The 22,258-nt window shown below is 36.5% G+C and overlaps 1 protein-coding gene across 1 annotated transcript in view; it reads left to right on the top strand.

The window, feature by feature from the left end:
• Positions 1-1,601: 1,601 nt before the first annotated feature.
• The window catches only part of LOC110036886 (profilin-3), a 23,382-nt gene continuing 2,725 nt past the window's right edge, over positions 1,602-22,258 (top strand). Inside the window, exons 1-2 of the mRNA XM_020741439.1 lie at positions 1,602-1,879; positions 6,125-6,262. Coding sequence (XP_020597098.1) covers positions 1,757-1,879; positions 6,125-6,262 — 261 coding nt within the window. The 5' untranslated portion in view covers positions 1,602-1,756. The remainder of the gene's footprint in view (positions 1,880-6,124; positions 6,263-22,258) is intronic.

Genomic DNA, 22,258 nt, shown 5'->3' with positions numbered 1-22,258 from the left:
GGTCATTCGATGTTTTTCTCTTTCTCATCTTCCTAAATTTTAAGCTCACCAAAAAGACGTGAATTATTTATCTAAGATTCTGGCATCATCACAAGTAAATTAGATTCTAACAATTTTGTATCATATTATTAGTACAATTAATTAAACCTAGATGCTACTATATTAGGTCTTATAACTAGATCAATACAAATCTAATTTTCAAACATAAAAATTTCTTCCATCTCTACGAGATTATTTATTTTACAGGCCATTTAGGACAACGACGTAGCTCACCCCCTCCGTTTTCATTGATTAAATAAATTATGTTTTGTGACATGTTGTTAAATGTGACATGTTTTACATTATATGTCCCGCCACAGGTTAACACCAACAGTTTGTGTTTCTTCACATGGATATAACTAACATTACCCCTCATTTTTCCGCAGCTCCTATTGTACTATGGCTTATTTAGTGAAGGTCTTTGTCCTAACTCAAGATATTCCCTCCCCCTGTGCTCATGTTTTTAAGTTGGAAATTTTGATCATAGCTCTTCTTATCTCTCTGCCTCAATCGATTATATTTGATCTTTCAACTCCCTCCTCTAGTTTCATATCTTGGGTTAGATTATGCAATTTTGTGATATGATATGCATATGTGGCTTTCAGTTGTGAAATTTTTCATGGCTTGGTTTTTGCAAGTTTGTCTGCATAGGTTCGTAGCTCTCTGGCCTAAAATTTTTTCATACATTTTTCATTCGTTAGTAGCTCCATGTGGACATCCATATGTAGCTTTGTATGATGTCTCACATGATTTGCATTTCATTATGTTAATATGAATTTTTTATTCTTTATTATTGTTGGTTTGCTCTTTGGGAGAAATTATTCTTTTTGTGGTTGGTGTTGTTGATTTATTGAGGCTGGTGTTCTTTGTTGGGAGTGTAGAGAAGTGAAATAATAGAGCTTTTATGAATTTAGTGTTGTCTGTTGGTGTAAGTTTATTTTTTGGGAAAAGTTATGCTTCTATTGTTGTCCTCTTCGAATAGATTGCTACCCACTCTAGTATACCTCTATGTTATTTATTTTTTTGTGGTGCATTGGTGTTGTGGTTTGGTCGCATTGTGGCGATGAGATGTCAAAATTAATATTTTGAGAATTTTACTTATTGTTTTTAAATTCTTGGTTTTTTAATTTTACTTGTTGTCACTTATTGTTAAGTGGATGTCACTTTTAACTGTAATATTTGAACTTGAGTTTTTGAGCATTCTGAATTTAAATTTAAATTCAGTTTTCATTTTTAGGTTATTCAGCTTGCAATTGATATCTTACAAACAACACTAATATAAGAGCCAAAACGTATTCTTTTAATAAATAACTGCAGCACAACTAGACTAAGTAAACACTGACAACTTTCCCAGAACAGCCTTTCCTCAGCAATTTCCTCAGACAATCTTTCAAACTGCTAAATGAGCACCAAATAGATCCTTTATTTGATAAATTGTGACCAGGTAGAACAACATTCCAGACAAACCTCAAAGAGGCCGAGTAGCCAAGGTATAATTGGTCTTATTGGCATCTGGGACGCGAAGCCCACCATCCATTAGAGTTAAATATGGCGGTGGCCAGCATCCGCCTTTTTTTTGGGGAAGCCTTTAAAATATTCTCATTTCCTTTTCGGAATCGGATCTGTGCGTTCCGCACACAATTTCTTTGCCAATCGGAGCTGGAAGCTCAGCCTGATTTCAACGAAGGAGGGAGGGAGAGATACCTAGAGCTAGAAGATGTCGTGGCAAGCGTACGTTGACGAACATTTGATGTGCGAGATCGACGGCCAACATCTGACGGCCGCTGCCATCATCGGCAACGAAGGCGGTGTCTGGGCTCAAAGCGAGACCTTCCCGCAGGCATGTCTTCTCTTTTTTTCTTTCTTTCAATCGCAATCGGGATCGAGTCAGCTTCTTCACGAATTTGATGGACTAAAATGTTGATTCTGTTTTGAGCGGATTTTAAACTTCCATTTTTTTGGATGCCGAAGGGCAACGTCTCCATATCATACTTCTCGGGTGTTCTCTTAACATCTGATTTCATAATTTTTTGTGTAAGTTTGTGGTATGGTCTACGCTGAGTGCTTCTCCTGGTTCACATGGAAAATTGCTTGGTTTATCGAGGGAATAAAAAGGAAATAGGGTTGAATTCGTTGCCCAGGTGACTAGGATGAGATTTCTTATTCCGGTGATGTAGGCACTGTGATGGATTTCAGATTATGTCTCTTCTAATTGCTTTTTGGGATCTTCCAGTTACCATCGGTTGCATTATTTTTGGTAATTCAATTCCTTGTTGATGAACTGATTGCTCATTCATTTTTGGGAAAGTTGGCAGCTTCTGATAATGATGATGTTCTCTATCGTCTAGTTGTGCTGTGTTTGGACATCGGGCAAGCATGATTGATCTCTAGGTCACTGCCAACTGTATCTGCATTATATATATATATATTTTTTTGAAATTTTAATCCATTTATTTTCATGTTTTCTTCCAACGTTTAAACAATTTGTCGGGCTTTCAAATTTGAAAACTTGGTCTGACAGAGGTTCCTTTCCTAATCTTGTATGTGAATGTGCTAGATAGATGTCAATTTATGGCGCTAGCTTTGTTTTTTAAGTTTTTTCTTTCTTCATAAAGCTCAGCAACCAAGTCTTTCAAAATTTTAGTCTATTCAACCCATGTGGAGGTTCTTATGCTTAGTTTATTCTGGATCATTTCAAATCCTTTTTATTGGTCACTTTGTAATGTTAAAAAATTTTATTTTTGGTCAGGCTTCCTGCCTTGAGATGTGATAAAGTATCATTTTGGCGTGCCTTTATCATAATGCTAATGAAGAATAGAGATAGCATCCTTTTGTTTTGTAAGTTTTTGCATTAAAGAAATTGAATGTCTTTTTTAATTCAAACATGTATTTTTAAAATTATGACTAATGTCACATTTTAAGATTGTTATTTTCTAACTTCAAAGTTTGTATCAATAAAAACAGATATAGATTTTCGTGGGACAATCATATAAACCATAAAATTTTTCCTATTAAAAAATTTTGCTCACACTTTTTATAGCTGACACATTCTAATATTTCTTGCTGTAAAAAGCTTCTTATCACTATTTATTTTATTTAAAACAATAAGAAAGATATAGCCAAACAATACTGTGACAGTTTTTTGGACAGTTATGTTATAAAATAGCTGTCCCAAGCAAACACTATCACTGATCTTACTGCTTTCAGTGAGGCGTACTCAGTTATCTTGCGATGTATCTTTTTATAATGCAAAGGAAGCAATCAAGATAACGTATGCTTGTTTGTGGCTACATGCAGAGAAGAAATTCAATTTTTATTTGTTAAAAAATGTAACTCGTGCAATCTTTAAACTGTAATTACATTCTAAGATTTGTGTTGTAACTTCTAAGTTTGCATATGATAGATCATATAGATTGAATTGCAGGTTTTTTACTTTGCAGGAGTACTTTATGAAACATAAACTATGATATTATTTTTGTGAATTTTACTTTTATGAATCTTACCTATTTGTTGCTAGTCGCTGCCCTACCAAGTTTGAATGATCTTGAAAATTGGAAGAACACTAATGCATATTGGCATGCCTTGAATAAGAGAGTCTGATACATTTCAGTTGTTTCAGATTTGCCTCTTCAAACTAGGTATTTAATTTTATGGATCAATTTTGACAGAGACGTTGAACAATTATGAGTTAATCCATATGGTAATTAATTACAAAATATAATTAGTTGTAGCTTTAGGGAGCAATGGGATTCTATGGTTGAAGTGCTATTGAACACTCAAAATATTTAATGGCCTTTAGAATTTTGAATAATTTTGGTATTCAAATTATCTTAAATTCTCAGAGGGGAAAATTTGAATCTATACAAAACATAAACTTAACATTTGCATAGTTTGGTTTATCCGGGTAAATTAGTTATGTATTGGGTAGAATGTTTTTTTATTTGAGTTTTACCATCATTATAATTGTTTCCAATATCCATAACTTAAATATAGTTTGTATTACAGAAAACTGTTCAGGTAATCAATTTTGCCAAGCTATATGACATGTTCTATTATAGTCTACTTGACTTTTGTTGAGGACTTGAGAATATTGGGTTTGGTCTGACATCCAGTTGAACATAATTTTAATTTAAAAACACTATTAGATGGACCTCACTTGTAAAATTATGCATTTGGGTTAAAATAGATTTGTATACAATTGTATTATGCCCAACATTATTTTAAGTTTTGTTTATACTACCTAACAAATGGTATTGGAAATAATGACAATTAGGGTCTAGTAGTTTATGCGGTTTGTGGCTTCCAAGATTTTCAAGGCTTTCTACCATGTGTGAACAAGGTTTAGAGTAGGCGAGTTCTATTGGGTTGGGTTTCGTGTTGATTCACAAATTTTGATGGTATTAAAAAGTTGTTATTGTTTTTTTTTTTTTGGTGGGGTGGGGCTGCTTGGGCGTGGTGGTGGTGTTGAAATAGAGAGTTCTCATGTGTGGGAGAGATTTGTTAAGTTTCATGAGAGTTTGTGTTTAGTCTTGCATTACATAATTGAAATGTACGTCAGTGCATAAATGCTAGATTGACTTTCACCAATAGACTTGAGATTTTGATTTTAGGAAAAGGTTTGACATTTGTATCTGAAACCCAACTTTGATCTCTTTGAGGCCGCTACTCCCTAAAAACCAGCTATTATTGCAAGTAAATGTGGAATGAACTGATCAAGGACTAAACAAATTGATGAAGCTTTGCTGCCGTAACAAAGATTCATGATTTGTTCGGTTAGCAGATGTGCTGATTTGGAAATTGCATATCCATTCCCTTTTGTTTGACAAATCTTGCGAATGCTAGGGTGAAATTCAATGAGATCTTATGTAGGATCATGCATATCTCTACTTTGTCAATTTCAAGGGACCATATTCCTCTCTCTAGGGGCTATAGAACTATCTTCTTTTTCTCTCAGGAGTGACCAGCCGCTGGTTGGTATTTTTCATTTAAATGTTGGTTAGAGTAGTAGAATCATTGTTACTAAGATAATGATCAAATTCCCTCTTTTATCTTGCTACTTATTTCTACCTTCTACATTTGCATGGCTTAAATTAGTTTAATGGGAAGGCTTGTAAGCTTATAGGACTCTCTCTCTCTATATCCTCCACGCCACTCCCCCCTTCCTCTATTTCTTGCTGAATTCAGCTATATAATGAAGAAGAGAAGCTCTGAAACAACTTGGAAAGATGCCATTGGGCGCACTATTCACTTAAAAGTAAGATACGTGGAGAGCATTGAAAGAGGACTGAGGAAGGGGGTAAGGAGTGGAGTCATTGCCCTTTCTCTTTATTTTTTGTGTTGGTACTTGTACTTGGGGAGGCAATGAGACTACGGTAGGCAATGAAATAAGTAGGATAGAGTTTTCAAGGGGATGTGAAATTGGGCATGTATGTGCTAAGATAGGTGTCCTTTTTTAAGTTGGAATTTTGCAAGAAATAGAGTGGGCTCTTAGAATTCAAACTTGGAATGCCTCTTAATTAAGAAAAACAATGTAAAACTGTTCCTTTTTTACGGCGAACTTTTTGATTTGATATTCTTTGTGTCATTATTTTGGACGGTAAGATAATGATTCTCAATTATTGTGTTTTATTTGGATTTGAAGAACTTTTCAGTATGAAGCAAAATGTTATAAGATTTGGTTCTTGATTTTTTTTTTTATTTCTATGATTTTACGATTGATGATTTTTTTTTCTTACTTCCGATGCTTTCCTTTTTTACGACCCTTTTGTTACCATGACCTTGTCAACAGGTCTTCTGATATGATATATTCCTATGTGGAATTTATAGACAAATAGTATTGCAAGCCTATACTGCTTATAAAAATATGATGAATTTTTCACATAATTTATTTTCAGTTTTTTTACAAATTCACATGATGTTTGTTCTCCAAATGGTTGTACTAATCCTTGAGAGCTTAGATGTTAAGCCAATGGCTACCGCTTGGCATTAGAATAATATTCAATATTTATTTTTGTTGAAACCAACTAATAATTTTTCTACATTGCAAATATTTATTCTTATTAACTCTCATTTGTTTGATTTCCAGTTCAAACCTGAAGAAATAACTGCCATTCTGACTGATTTCGCTGAACCTGGATCTCTTGCACCAACTGGCTTATACCTTGGCAATGTCAAATATATGGTTATACAAGGTGAACCTGGGGCTGTTATTCGAGGGAAGAAGGTAAAAAATTAATCCTCCCTATTATTTTTATGTTATTTTTTTTAGCTAATAATCTAAATTTCATAGAAGCACACATCTATACTTTGTTGTGAAAATTTGAGTGCAATATGGAGTATACATTTGCCTTAAAGCAATGTTTTATTTTAGAGTTGCTGTTTAAGGCTAAATATCTATTATTGCGTTTTGACACAAGAGATTAAGATTACCTTATGTTAGGATTTGTTTTAGTTATCTATGAATTTATTATAATTTAAATTAACATTAATTATCCTTCTAGGTTAATTATAGGTTAAAATTTTGAATCATTTAGGATTATATTTGTTTTTAAACTACTTAATTTTATCCTATAATCCCCTTTTTATAATTAAAGATTCCTTACTTGTATTTTTAATCAATTGATAATAAATTCAAATGAAAAATTCTCTCATCTCCTTTCCCAAATGAAAAATTCTCTCATCTCCTTTCCCACTTTCTCGGTGAATTTTGGTTTCTTCTATTTTTGATATTGCGTCATTTGGTATTCATGTTATTTGGTGCATTATAGTTCTTCAATTTGTGACCACAATCCCTCTTTACTATCGTCTTATGTACGCAATCCGGATTATGAACTCCACCTTTTTCAATTGTCCACAAATGCGACCTTCATCTAAACTTTTCCGAACCACTTCAGACCATTCAAGCATCTATATCCCAATTTTGTTCGCAATTCCATCGCTCAGCCCTTGTGCAAGCGACCACCTCATTTGCATACTTCTTATCGTCATTCATGAAATATTATTGTGCTATTTTCCTTTCATAAATTCTACACTTCATGCCATTGTTGATCTTTGCCAAGCTTCTTTCTCTTGCTTGTGCACGTGGTTTTCATCAAGACACACACACACAAACATATACATAAACATATTAACATATACATAAACCTATATACCCCACGCATACCTAAACATATATATATGTATGTATGCACACATATACCTAAACACATACGTTTATAGGGGTACATGTATACCTAAACACATACATATACCTATACTTATATGCGTATACGTATTGGTACACATAGGTGTGTATATATATGCATGTATATGTACATATATACATACATATAAATAAATATACATATACATACATATAAATACATATATCTCATCAACGATACCAAACACGTAAAGAGTCTCCACTATATATATATATATATATATTTATACACACACACACACACACATATTGGTCATCCCGGACCTGGACATTTTTCTTTTGGAATTGTGGAGTTACTGTTCCATTGGATTTAATGGACCCTGTTAATGGGTTTCCGACTTTTTCCTTAAATGCTGTTAAAGTTGTGGCACCTACGAAGGTCTCTCAAGCTGAGGTTATTGGAAGTTCTGAACAACCCACTGACAAGTTGGTGTTCCCACAACATTACCATGACATTCTTGATGGTCGTGGTAAGTGTTCTTTTGTTAAAAATGCTGGAAAGAAATGGGTAAACTCGCCTTATTTATCACTGAAGCTGAAGTGAATGCTTTGGCCGGTCCTTGTAAGTTACCTTTGTGGGGAGGTTCCAACTTGGACATCAGGAAATGTTTTGAAGACTTCAAGCTTGTGGGAGACCGGAAGTTTGGAGTTTGATGGGATACATGTAATGATCCACTTAACAAAAGAAGCATATTATGCTAAGATTTTTTCCAAACAGTATATCAAATTTGAAGGCAATTCCATGAAGTTGCTTAAGTGGTCCCCAAATTTTGACCCTAGTCAAGAGCCACCCATTGTTCCAATATGGTTTAAATTTTCTGGTCGTAAAATACACTTTTTTAATCATCAATTTCTCTTCTCACTTGGGGTCACACTTGGAAGACTTATGAAGCTAGATGTTTCCACCTAAAACCTTGCCAGACCTTCTGTTGCATGAATTCTGATTGAAAGGGATGCCACCCTACATTAAGTTCATGAAATATGGATTGATACTGCTCATAATGGGTACTGACAGCCTGTTGTCATGGACTATTGGCCATATTACTGTGGAAGTTGTAGAACTTTGGACATACTTAGGATAAGTGTTTCAAAAATCATCCTGAACATAGAGTTACTGCCCTTGTTCATTTTGATGCTCCATCTGTTGATACTTAGTGTCTTGTGGTGGAGCCACTTGCTAACAGACAAGATGTTGACAGGAATTTGGGTGATGTTGGACAAGAGGGACCTAAGGAAGATGGAGGAACTCAGGTTCAAGACTCTTTTCTTGGAGAGACGTAGTTTTTGAATTCAAACAGGATGGAAAATGCTGCCCGTAAAGAGCCCACCCATCATAATCTGGTTGATGATCAAGAGCCTGCTTTTTCCACTATTCTTCTTGATAAAGGGCAGGCTCCTAATTTGGATAAGCAGTGCACTACAACATCTTCACTTGAATCCTCATGGGGGAATATAATACCAATGACCTCCAACTATTTATGGAAGAGGAATGATAGGTTTAGAAAGCAAGGAAGAAAAAGAGGTAATTTGGAACTCAAAAACATGCAAGATGATAACTTTATAGCTGCTGGTAGTACTCCACAAATTTTTGGAGAGTCTCCCTCTAGGCTGACAAGGGGAAAGCAAAAACTTTTCAATATGTTTAATTTTCTTTGTTGGAATATTAGGGGGATTGTTTATCCTAATTCCCTTAATAGACTCCTTCATCTCAATAAAAAATATAAGCCTTGGTGTATTGCTATGCTTGAGCCAATGATATCTATTAATTCCCAAAACATTACTAAAAAGTTCCATGGTTTTCAATTTTATGCTAACTCCAACAACAAGATCTGGGTTTTGTGCAGAAAGGAAATACATTGGTATGCTCTGCCTCAATTTGTACACATGGAATTTAATATTGATGGAAATACAGGTTTTGCTACCTTTATTTATGCTGGCTGCACAAAGATGGCTAGAACTGAGCTCTAGAAGGAACTGATTTGTATTAGTCATTCCACCCAATTTGTCCACCTCTCATTCAATATGAATGGACATAAAGGTCAAGCTACCTTTACCTATGTTTGATGTACAAAGGATGCTAGAAAAGAGCTGTGGAATAGGTTGATTCATATCAGCCAACAGGTGAACTCCCCATGGGGGGGGGGGGGGGATTTCAATTGTATCTCATCTCCTATAGAAAAATTGGGAGGTAGATCTCTTGACATTCACAAGATGACCAAATTTAATTATGATATACAGGAAGCTGCTCTACATGATTTGGGGTTCCAGAGCCCAAAGTTTACTTGGAGGAGAGGAAAAATCAGGGAAAGATTGGACAGGTTTTTGGTGAACACTCACTGGTTTCAAAACTTTCTTCACACCTCTATTAATCACTTGACTATGACCGGGTCTGATCATAGGACACTTCTCATCACAATATCAGGTCTGTGAAGAATGGAATATCTCCTTTCAGATACCAAAACATGTGGTATGCACATCCATAATTTTTAAATGTTATCTCTTAACAATGACAAGGTATTCAACACCATAAACCATGGATTCTACTTTGGTTACTTCAAAAAAGATAGGGAAGGCGCTTAATTTATGGAATTGGAACTGCTTTCGGGAAATCTTCAGTCAAGTGGAGCAAGCTAAGCTAGCTGTTGGAAATCTGGGGAAGGCTTTGGAGTCAGGTCAAGTGGATGAGGCTGCTCTCTTTGAAGCTAATGAACACCTGCTTACTGTTACCTCTTGGAAAGAAACATTTCTTAAACAAAAAAAATTTGTTGCTAGATTTGTGGATGGGGATAAAATAGCAAGTATTATCGTGCCTGTATTAACTTTAAGAGGAAGTGTAATGCTATTCACAAAATTCGTAGTGTCAGTGGAAGGTGGCTAGTTGACTCTATGGAGGTTGCTAATGATGCTCTGCATTATTTTCAAAACTTGCTCACATCACCTACCATCTCTAGGACACCATGCAATTCAAACCTCTTTTTTGAGGATAAGATCTATATTAGAGGTATGGATCTCACTTTTATACCTACTGAGGAGGAAATTTGGCTTGCTCTTAATCCCATAGACTTTGGTAAGGTGGTTGGTCTTGATGGCTTCTTAGCTGATTCATACAAAAAAGCTTGGTCTCAGATAAAGCAAGATGTCATTGTTGTTATACAGAGCTTTTTTCAAGGTTTGGATCCTCTCAAGTACTTTTGCAGCTCCAATATTGCCCTCATCCCCAAGACTTCTGAAAAAAGTAGTTGGGACCATTTTTGACCCATAAGTTTAACCACTGTGATCAGTAAGGTCATTATCAAGATTCTTGTTTGTAGACTAAAACCACATCTACTTAAATTTGCTCAAATCAATCTGCTTTTGTTAAAGGTTAGATGGGGCAAAGTTATCTGGAATAAATTTCTTACCGCTTCCGTGTTCATTTTCTGCTGGAGACTAATGCTGAAGCTACTCCCTACTGATGACATCCTTAAACTCAAGGGACTTAGAGGGCCCTCATGTTGCTTATTATATAAGAAGGAAGAAACCATTGATCATGTCTTCTTTACCAGTAAAGTTGTACAAAAAGTTTGGGCAGGTTTAGTAGGCAAACTATCCCTTAACACTATTAATCTAGGGTGGTACAAATTCAAAAAAGGATCACTTTGACTGCTTTTCCGCATATTGTGGCATGGTGTGTTTTGATGGACAAAAATTATCTTAAATATAATGAAACATCATTCGAAGAACTTTGGGTGATCTCTAATTGGACGGCCTATATTATCAAACTCATTAAGTTCAAAAAGCTCCCAGCTGTTCTCAATAGTCAAAGTAACCACACTGATTCTTGTAATACACCTGTGATCTCAAAGATTTACTGGAGAAAACTAGCTCCCCCCAGGATCAAAATTAACACTGATGGCAAATTCTTTTCACAAAATGCTGGAATTGGAGGGGTATTCAAAAACCACATTGGGCAATGTATACTTGTCTTTCAATCTCCTGCTTGGGTTTTGGATGCACTTGAGGCTGAGGTGGTGGCAGTTGTTTTGGCTTCGAAACTTACACAAAGGGGAATTAGAAATATCTGCAAATTGAAGTAGACTCTGTGGTACTTTTACAGATACTGTAAGATAGGGAAGACACTCCTTGGCATCTTATACACTGGATTAGCACTATCAAAACTATGGCTTCACAAATCCAATTAGAGTTTACTTTTATTCATAGGGAAGGAAACAAGTCTGTTAATTGGTTAGCTATAATGGGAATGTAACAAAAACTGTCAGTTTTAAAAAAGAAGAAAGAGGAGTTGAAAAGAACGGTTAAAGGAAAACAAAAAAAAAAAAGAAAAAAAGAAAAAAAAGAGAAAAAAAAGGGGGGTGGGGGAAGAATAAATTATCTGATAGATTTGAAGAAGAGAAATATATAGAGATAGACAGAAGAATCTATAGTGAATTCAAGAAGAATATACATTTATATTTTGTCTCTGCCTTTGTTTTTCTGGTCGTATTCTTGGGGTTATTGGGGGTTTATTTTGGTTGTTTTATCGGTTCTATGGTAGGGTTTATCTGCCTTTGTTTTTTTGGTCGTATTATTGGGGCTATTGGGGGTTTATTTTGGTTGTTTTGTCGGGTTCTTTGGTAGTGGTTATTTTGGTGGTTTTCAGGGTTGACAACGGGCTTTTTTTTGTGTTATTGGTGGTTGGATTGTTGGCGCACAGCGGCTGCTTTGTTTGGCTGTGTTGTTTGGAGTACAACGAGTGTTATTTGGGTGCTTTTGATGGGAACCTACTGCGGTGCACTTTTTGTGTTATTGTGGGGCATATTTTGGTTGGTATCTGTGGTAGTATTAGGGCGGCTCCATGGGTTGATGTTTTTTGCGGGCCTTTTTCGGTGTTATCCAGTCCTTGGGTAGTTTTAGGGTACTACTGCGTAAGGATTTTTTGGCATTATTGCCGACCATTTCTTTTTTTTTAGGAATATTAATTACTTGGTTTTTGTTTTGGGGTATACTTGTATTTTTTTGCATTTTTTTTGCGTGAATTTTATACCTTAAGAGTGGGTTCCTTGCACCTACTCTTTAAAAGCCTTGTTTCTTCCTTTATAATCAATTAATTTGCCTTCGGTCTTAAAAAAAATATGTACATATATGCCTACATACATACATGTATGTATACATACATGCATATGTACATACATGTATGTATGTATGTGTATATGCATGTATACATATACATACATACATATATATATGTATGTATGCATGTATATATACATATACATATTTTTGCATATATATATATATATATATATATATACATACATACATACATATATATTAGAAAGCCCAAAGGCGAGTATATTAATAAAAGGAAAGGTACAGATAGTTTGGATGACAGGGCCCAAATTAGAATCCTAACCACCCGACATACAACACACACTTACAATTACATGTATACCCAAAAAAAGATTAAAAAGTATACATAGAGAAAAGTGCGCCAATAGTCTGCCAACACTTGTAGAATCAGTTAGCATGCGAAAGATCCAATTTGGCATTGTCTCTGCCTCTTGTTCTAGGATGTGGCCAGCTAACAAATTAAGTTTACTGGTATTACCCGAAACAACTAATGTATCATCCATCAAGTTTAGTAATAGGCTTTCATTCTTCTTCTTCTCCTTAGATGTATAAACCTGCTATTCCTCATCCGAGGATTACTTATCTGATCAGTGGATTGATCCAAAGGTGGTCGGAAATGTTTAGGCTGTTGCACATCATTAGCCCATGTGCCTGAGTAACAGTAACAACTTGCTCGTCCGGATGAGGCGGTAGAAACTCAGCAGAAATGTCAGTAGAAATATTGCTACCCGTTACATCAATGATAGGTTCTAGGGCAGGTGAGGTATGAAATGTCTCCCCCTCCCCCACGAAAGTAGGTTTTATAGACGGAGAACCTACGTCATGATTGTGTGGAGGCGGAATGATTGACATATTACCTGCAAGGATAATGACATCTTCAGGAGTATTGACATCTTCAGGAGTATCTAGGAGTATCTTTCTGATGATCAATAATATCAATAACTTGGAGCAGATCAGGAGGAGGGGGAATCACTACCTCTGGCTGAACACTTTGCTTCTTTGGTTTGAGATGGGGGTGCAAAATGGTGACACTGAGAATTGAAGTGGTCGAACATACGATAATTCGAGCAATACAAAGGGAAATACTCAATCACAACCTTTTTCCAATATCCATGGTATTGTGTGCATAACCAAATTTTCGCATAAACGATTGAAATGATGTCCTTTTCAACAAATACCCTTGCTTTAGAGGGACGGAAAAGATTAAGAGTAGGAATGTCCGTTTCGAGTGGCTTACCATAGACTGAGGCAATAAAGCACAAAATTTTTTGTGTAAAATAATGAAATTTCAGGCTAGGGGGGCGAATCCAGACTGGAATGATTGGTGGTTCCGTCTGTGGATCAAAATCCACCGACCATTTCGACCATTTCAAAATCTTCCCATTTCAAAATCTTCATAGCTCTGTTATCAATTCAGATTAATCTTCTAGCAAATAAGTGTGTGTAATCCTCTTCATTATTAAATTAAATAAGGATGTCTTCCATCTAAAAATTTAATTTTTCACTCCCAAACAAGGTGCATAAGCTCAAATTCTTTCCGAATAAGCTCCATTTTGGGATGATCATAAAGAAATTTCCGGTCCAAATTCAGACGACAAGAAGAAGCAAGCTGATTATATTAAGCTTCTGTAAAGAAGATGACTTCTCATTCTTTCTACCAGGTTTCTTGATGTCCTCCATCAACTCAAACGAAGGAGTGAATGAGCACGATTTAGGAGTACCTGAGGCGTGGACACCCGTAAGGGCAACAACATACGATATGTCTGAAACTATCACCAAAAAAGGGCGGTGTGGGGATAGGACAACAGAGTTACAGTGGACAAAAGAGAAAATGCCGAAAGGGGGAGCAACGGTAACCTGTCCAAGTCGAGCAGAGGGCGAAAATGAGAAATGCAAAATCTCTGCTTCGAGCTCGAAGAAAGGACAAGCCTGCTTTCAGACATCCTTCAAATGTCGAAGGACTGCGAGAGGCAACAGACGACATCCCAGAGCTCGACAACTTCTCAGGACGACGAAGACGAGCCGAACGCAAGTCTTCTCGGGATGACGAAATACGAACCACTGCGACCCAAGGCGACGATGGCAAAACAGGGGAGGAAAAGGATGAAAGATGAGCGGTGCTTGATCGACGAGAAAGAGCAGTGGGCGAATCCTGGCAGAGCGATATATATATATACATATATATACATATATATATACATATATATACATATATATATACATATATATACATATATATATATATATATATATATCAATATATGGATGAAAGAATATATATCTATACCACTATAGTTATTCATGGGTTTTTCTCATCGAGATTGTAGCCTCGACTCCATTGTATCTTATAGTTTTGATTTTATCTCACCATGAACTTGTAGTTACAAACATTCTCCTCCCTCATCATCTTGTCACCTATAAGCCATTTTTAATCATGCATTTACTTTTGTTTTGCATCTGTTTTGTTGGAGGCTTATTGTAGTTTTAAAATATATTTAATCTAGTGGTCATCAATCGTTTGATTTACCTCAATCATCTACGACCATTTGATATCGTCAATATCTTGAAACCTTGTATCAAATTTTTGAATGTTTTCTTATGTTAGCTTGACATCGGTATAACCAAGGATTGAACTACTTGAGATGCATTGCTTATATGTGGAAGAGACATGGCAACCACAAATGCACACTTGTTGTTCTAAAATTTTTTACATTCATGATGAAGAAAGTATTGTTATTTTGTTGATATTTTTCATCATAGTCATTAGCATTTCTATAGCAAAGATTATTTTAGATGTAACTTTGGCAATTTTTTTGCACATGATCAAGTTCATTCATGTGCCACAATGGCATCATACCACCACAAAAGTAATGTCTTATGGGTGCCGCAATTAAGTCAGCCTATTCAACACCTCTTAAGTACCCGTGATCATCCATATTTCAATGCCACTCCTTAGTCTGACGGCAACTAGGAAGCTCAATTGTCCAAAATTGAAGCTTCGACTTAATTACCAAAAGTCAATCTTCTTGTTTATTTCCCAGCCTTGCTAAGGCTTCATCTCCCAAGAAATTTATGCCTCATTGTCATGCATGCAACACATCCTCCTTGTCACCTTCTGTTGCTCAATTGTGTTCAAAAGCATAATGTTAAATTGTTACGCATCGGTACCAAAATCAACAAACAAACCACAACGAAATCCCAATAGATAGAAAAAATACAAATAAGGGTTGATCCTACAACAATCAAAAGAAAACAAGCAAGATATAAGACTGATCTACTATTCGATAGTTAGATCGTCCCAAACCTTAGACATTGCTAGGAACAACACAAGAATAAAGAAAACAACAGTCACAACAAAACATGCATAGAAAAAAGTAAACCCTAGGTTCTCCACTTAATAGAATCCATTCCCAGCATTTCAAAAACATTCCTTTCTAACTTTCCCTCCAAACTCCTTTAATTTCTTCTCCTTGCATAGGTGATTATGGCCCTAGTGGACCCCACCACTCCATTTCCTTCTTCTGCGTCTCTTGCTGTTCGTCCCTCTCCTCTCTGTCTCCAATTCCGACCTATCTGTGGGTCGGTTATGCTATCTTCAGCCGGTTTAGGGAGGACCGGCTCACCTTCAATCGATCCACGGAGGATCGGCTCCTCTATAGGTGTAACATTACTTCCCTCCCAAAAAGCATCTTATACTCATGGTGGAAGGTTGAAAACTACTTGTGGATCACCTTGCAAGACTCTCATGTTGCTTCATAGTCTGGTAGACCCTCCTATCTGACCAATATCTCTTTTGCACCTCCACTCCATGACTCACTCCTTCGATCTCTAATGGCTCCAAAATCACCTCCAAGTTTTCTGTCAACGTCGGCAGTAGTGTATGTGGGGGTGTATGATCTCCAATCGCACACCTCAGCTGTGACACATGGAAGACTGGGTGTAGTGCGGACAATGGTGGTAACTTCAAACGATAAGCTACTTGATGCGTGTCATCACCTCATATGATCCATAGTATCACAGTGAGAGTTTTTTGTTCCTCCTCTGGCCAATGTCTTATGTCGGTAGGTCTCAGCTTTAAATATATCATGTCCTCTATTTCAAAACGTACCTCTCCAGTCATCATTCGCTTTCCTCTTCATGATTTGTCAAGCTCTTAGTAAATGCCCATTGAGCTCTGCTAATATCCCACCCCTCTCCTATAAGTACTGATCGACGCTAGATACTGGTGTGACTTCATGCCTATAATGTATTAAGTGAGGTGGATCCCGCCGATACAATATCTTGAATGGGGTGGTCTATGATGCGGTAGGGTAATAAGTATTTACCAATATTCGACCCATGCAATCCACTTTGCCCATAGCTTTGGCGTATTAGAAACAAAACAACGCTGGTATGTCTCCGCACTCCTGCTGACCACCTTCATCTGTCTATCGATCTGGGTTGATATGCAGTCTTCCTTTTATAGATTGCCCCTTTAACCTGAATATCTCTTTCCAGAAGTGGCTGAGGAACACCATGTCTCTATTGAAAACAATCGATTCCGGTACTCCTCCGTGCAGACGGACAACTTCATGGATAAACACCTCGTCGTGTAGTGATGTTGTAAGGCAATAAAATGTGCATACTTACTCTGGCGATCCACGACCACCATGATCACTGTGAACTCTTTTGATCGTGGCAATCTCTTGATGAAATCCATCAACACTTCTTCCCAAAACATCCCCGTTAATGCTACGTGGTCAAGTACTTGTGTCGCTGACATGCATCACATTTTGCCACCATATCTTCGATGTCTTTGCGCATCCCCTCCAAGTAAAGTTCTGCAGCTAGAAGACTATAGGTCTTCGACACCCCTAAATGTTTACTGATTACACTGCTATGAAACTCTTGTAATAATATGAGAATATACTCCGACTACTTGGGTAGCACGAATCACCCCTTGTGGAGTAGCAGCTCTCTTCTCAATGCATATCCTGGATGACTGTTCGAATCTTGTATTAATTCGGCTTTTATCTTCCCTAACTCTCTATCCCTTTCGCTCTCCTGCCTCAAGGCTTCCCAATCTAGTACCAAAGGTACCGATAGAGTCATCAATTGGGGGTTCCTCCACCTTTTTCAACTGTACATCTGTTGCCTTGTTCTCTAATTTTGGCCGGTCTTGAATCTCAAAATCAGACACAGTAGCTTGAATATCCATCTCTGTTGCATCTCAGTCATCATCCGTTGCTCCAAAAGATACTTTAAACTCTTTTGATCTGTTCTGACTAAAAAATGCCGCCCCAACAGGCAAGGTCACTACTCCTAATTGGCCAGGATGATAGCCATTAATTATCGTTCATATATTGACTTTAGCCTTGATTTGATTGTCAGAACCTTACTGAAGTAGGTAATCTGCCGCTGATCCTACATGAGTATTGCTCTCAATCCGTATCCTGATGCATGTATCCACCACAAATGGTTTACTGAAATGTGGGAGTGTTAATATCAGTACGTTAGTCATGTCCCTCTTCAGATGCTTAAATGCTTGTGGTGTTGCTTCCCTCAATTGAAATTGTCTTTGTTCAACTGCTCGTCAATGACCATGCTATTTTGTCATATCCTCTCACGAACTTTCGGTAGTAGCCTGTGAGTCCCAAGATTCCTCCCAACTCTTTCAAATTCCTTGGTAAGGGCCAATCAACCATAGCCTTGATCTTGGACTGATCCACTGCTACTCCCACCCTGGTCATCACATGTTCTAGGTACACCATTAACTGAGCAAAAGAATATTTCTTTAGATTAGCATACAATTGGTGCTCCATTAACTTCTCCAGGATTGTACTTAGGTTCTTCACATGCTCTGTCTCTATACGACTGTAGATTAGAATATCATAAAAGAAAATCAGGACAAATTTCTAGAGATAAGGTTGAAAACCCTTATTCACGAGGGATTGACTTGTCGTTGGGGCTTTGGTGAGACCAAAAGACATCACCAAGAACTCATAATGTCTTTCTTGTTTCCTTGATGTTGTCTTGTGTACATCTGTTGGCTTATTCCTGATCTAGTGGTACTTTGACTTAAGATCGATTTTTGAGAAAATGACTGCCCCATATAGCTCATCTAGCAACTTAGCAATCAGATGAATAGAAAATTTGTCCAACACCGCTTTCTTGTTCAAAGGTCGATAGTCCACAAGAATTTCCAATATCATCTTTTTTCTTCACCAACAAGACCGAAATGGAAAATGGGCACACTTTAGGCATGATAATCTCATCCTCGAGTATCTCCTGGACCAACTTCTCAATCTCAGTCTTTTGAATTTGGGGGTATTTGTATGGTCTGATGTTGATAAGAGAAACACCCTCTTGCAATGTAATAATGTTCTCGTGCTCCCTTCGAGGTTGTAACCCTCTTGGCTACTGGAAAACATCATTAAACTGTTGTATAAGCTGCTGGTCACCTTTCAGAAACACTTTCAACTTTGAATCTTGAACCTCCTCATGCTCTGCAACTCCACCAATTAACCTAGTCCTACTTCTCGAATCGACTTGAATATGGCTTTAAGCGACGCCATGGTTTTGCATAAGCTAGCATCTCCTCTCAGCGCCACGTTCCTAACCTTCATTAGGAATTCCATCATTGAGGTTTTCCAATGCACCTTCATCTCTCCCAATATTCGCAGCAACTTCATCCCCAAAATCACATATGTGCTGCCCAAATATAAAGTAAGGAACTTTTCTACCACCTATTGGCCATGTAATGCCAGAACCAACCCCTTGCAAATTCTTTAACTTTTCTCCTCCTTCCCTGCCCCCATCATGACGGCAAAACTCCCCGCCGTTTTTAGCTTCAACTCTAGCTTTTTCACTGCCTGATTTGAGATGAAGTTATGTGTGGCATCGCTATCCACCAACACCACAATCGGTTGTTCCCCGATCCATCTCCTCACCTACGCCTTCGCCACATCCAAATGCGGATGCTCCTCCTCTGTTGCTTCTTATTTTGATTCATTACTCTCTGTATCCTCATCCTGAACTAAAAGAACCTGAAGGGCGTGCTCCTTGCAACGGTGTCCTGGCGCGTATTCCTCATCACAATGGTAACACAATCTTTTGGCTCTTTTGTCCTGCACTTTTGCATCTACGAGGCGCTTGAAATTACCGGGCCAGGATCCTATACTCTTCTCTTTCGAGGTCTCTTTCTGAAATGACACCGTCTAGGTTTTTCAGTGTCATGGCTGTCACAGCGCTCTTGTACAATCCCTCGTTGTTGCTGCTTTTAGCGGTCTTCTTCACCTGTTTCTTATGCCATCTTCAGCCTGTCCAAGGAGGACCGGATCGCCTTGCCAAGTCCAGGGAGTATTGGCTCTTCCACAGGCGTTACATAAATCCTTCCATATCACTATCTATTCGGCACTACTGAGTTTCTCTACTCCCGACATGCCACATGCTCTCACATAAATGCACTAACCTACTCTTAAAACGAAACTGGGAAATCTTATAAATAAAAATGCAATTGGATCATCTACTGATGGCAATGACAAGTGAAAAATAATACTGTTCGAGAGAGTAAACTGGTTTGCAATCATCCTTTTGCCTTTTGTCCTCCTCTTGCTAGTGGGAAAAGTGGACTTCCATGTGCTTGAGACTACATAGAACGCCCAGTTCTTTGTCCTTACATGGCTATCATGCAATACTGCATTAAAATATTTGTTATTTAATCGGCTCTCTCCCTCTCTTTACTTTGCCCTTTTAGTGTAAGTATCTCAGCTCAAAAACTCTTTCTCTGAATTTTGTTTGTCCGTGAGTCATCCATCTAGATTAGGACAAAGTTTTAGCAGGCCAAAATATGGCTAAGGATGTTTGCATAAAATATTGCTTGAAGCTTTTTGATGATGAAGTTGAGGAATAAATAGATTTTGTCTAGAGATATTATATGGTTGTGCAAATCATTACTCTAGATCTAGTCAAACTTCAAATTCTGCAACATATTCCATGTTCCAATCCATCTAAAACTCTAATTGAAATTTGCGATGAATTTGTGATATGAATTATGTTTATTTACTGAAAACCTTGATGAACTCATTTCGTCTCTCTTCCAGCTATTTCGATTTCTAATGGAATTATATGGTTGAGCAGGAGCATGATGATACAATTGAAACTGAGCATATGTGAGAATGATGATTCTATATCTGAAGATGAGCTTGTTATAGAGCTTGAACAAGAGTGCTTATTAGAGTCTATTATTGTACCGAAGTAGTTTTCATTCATGATTATTACTTTCCAACCTTTTGAAATGGAGTTTCATGTTGTTCCTCAACTTCCTACACTTTTTGACTGCTTCATCACACTTTTGAGTTCATTTTACCATCGCTGCAGCCACCATATGCCTTGATATTCTATGATATTTTACTTTGAACATTAGATATATTCATGCTTCCACATGAGTATGAAACCTTATATCTTATTCTTCAATTTTATATAGGGTTATATATTTACATATCTAACACCTAAATTTTATATTTACATGCATAGCACTCAAATCTTTAACATTAAGTAAAAAATATCATTATTTTCTTTTTAAAAGTGAAATGCACCTTTTCATGCATAGATACCGTGTTATAAATGTAAATATCAAACTTTGGCTGTTAGATATGTAAATGCATAAGACTTGTGCGGTATGTATGTAAATGCCCCTTCACCATGACAATCAAACTTCTAAAAAAATGATTCATATAACTTTTTAGGGGAGTGAGTATTGTTGTGACAAGGAGAAAAGATGTAGCACTATAAATTATATATAGTACTCTTAGAATTTATTTTACTTACGGGTAAAGTGCAATACATGGGGTTATTTTAGTCACAGTCTATAAAAGTGTCAAATTATGTTCTTGTATTTTTTTTTAATGTTGGTTGAAATAGTCAGCAGAGAACTATTTTAGCCCTCATTAAAGGAGTTTGAGGACTAAATTAACACTCTTATAGACTATGGGGCCAAAATACCCCCCCTGTAAATAGTCATGGGATCATTATGACACTTCCCTCTTTCAGTTTTAATTTAAATTAGGATTTTTTGATTGAGTACTGCTACACTTCACCAAAAATTTTTATTTAAAGTGAAGTCTTAGCACTATTTGATGAGGAGTAATTAAAGCTGGGTTGAGTGATACATTTTTGCTTATGAAGATTTTCATTGGTCCATGTCTTCAAATGCTTACGTGGCTTCAATTTAAATCAGCTTTTTATTTTTGAGTATACCATTTATCTTCTATATTTATTTTAATTGAAATTAGCATTAATTATTCTGATGGGATAAGTTTAGGTTTTAATTTGAATTTTTTAGTTTCGAAGTATTGTTCTTATTTTTAACCTTATTTATAAAAATAAGTATTCATTGCTTGATAAGGAATTGATATCTACACATGCATTAGTTAAGCCAAAGCTGCAGCCTAAGCCACTTCCAAATCATTTCAATGTTAGTTAAACAATACCCCTCTACTTGTGATTCATGAATGTTTTTTATCTTCATCGAAGTAGGCAGTTATCTAGCTAAAAGTTAGTATGGTGTCCTCTCAAAGTAAATTACACATTTTTTTAAAGGACCAACCGTTGTTTTACGGCATGGCATGATTCATTATGCTAGGGAAAATATTCTTACTTCAAGCATTGTAATATTAATATATATATATATATATATATATGTATGTATGTATGTATGTATGTATAAGTTTATATTGTATCAAAAAATTCAAATTGAATAAACAAAAAAATTAATATTATTTTTGGAATAACAGAATAAAATAGGATAGCATTCAAAAAATACATTGTATAGACAAAGAGTTCAACAACCATTAGATAAAATCTAATATTACTATAAAACCCAATTTGATCAATGATAATGTGTGTGTGTATATATATATCAAAGAGGCC

The sequence above is a fragment of the Phalaenopsis equestris genome, unplaced genomic scaffold (assembly GCF_001263595.1).
Source record: "Phalaenopsis equestris unplaced genomic scaffold, ASM126359v1 Scaffold212195, whole genome shotgun sequence".
Taxonomy (NCBI): domain Eukaryota; kingdom Viridiplantae; phylum Streptophyta; class Magnoliopsida; order Asparagales; family Orchidaceae; genus Phalaenopsis; species Phalaenopsis equestris.
Note: the sequence above shows the minus strand (reverse complement) of the source record. Positions and strands in the feature narration are given on the sequence as shown.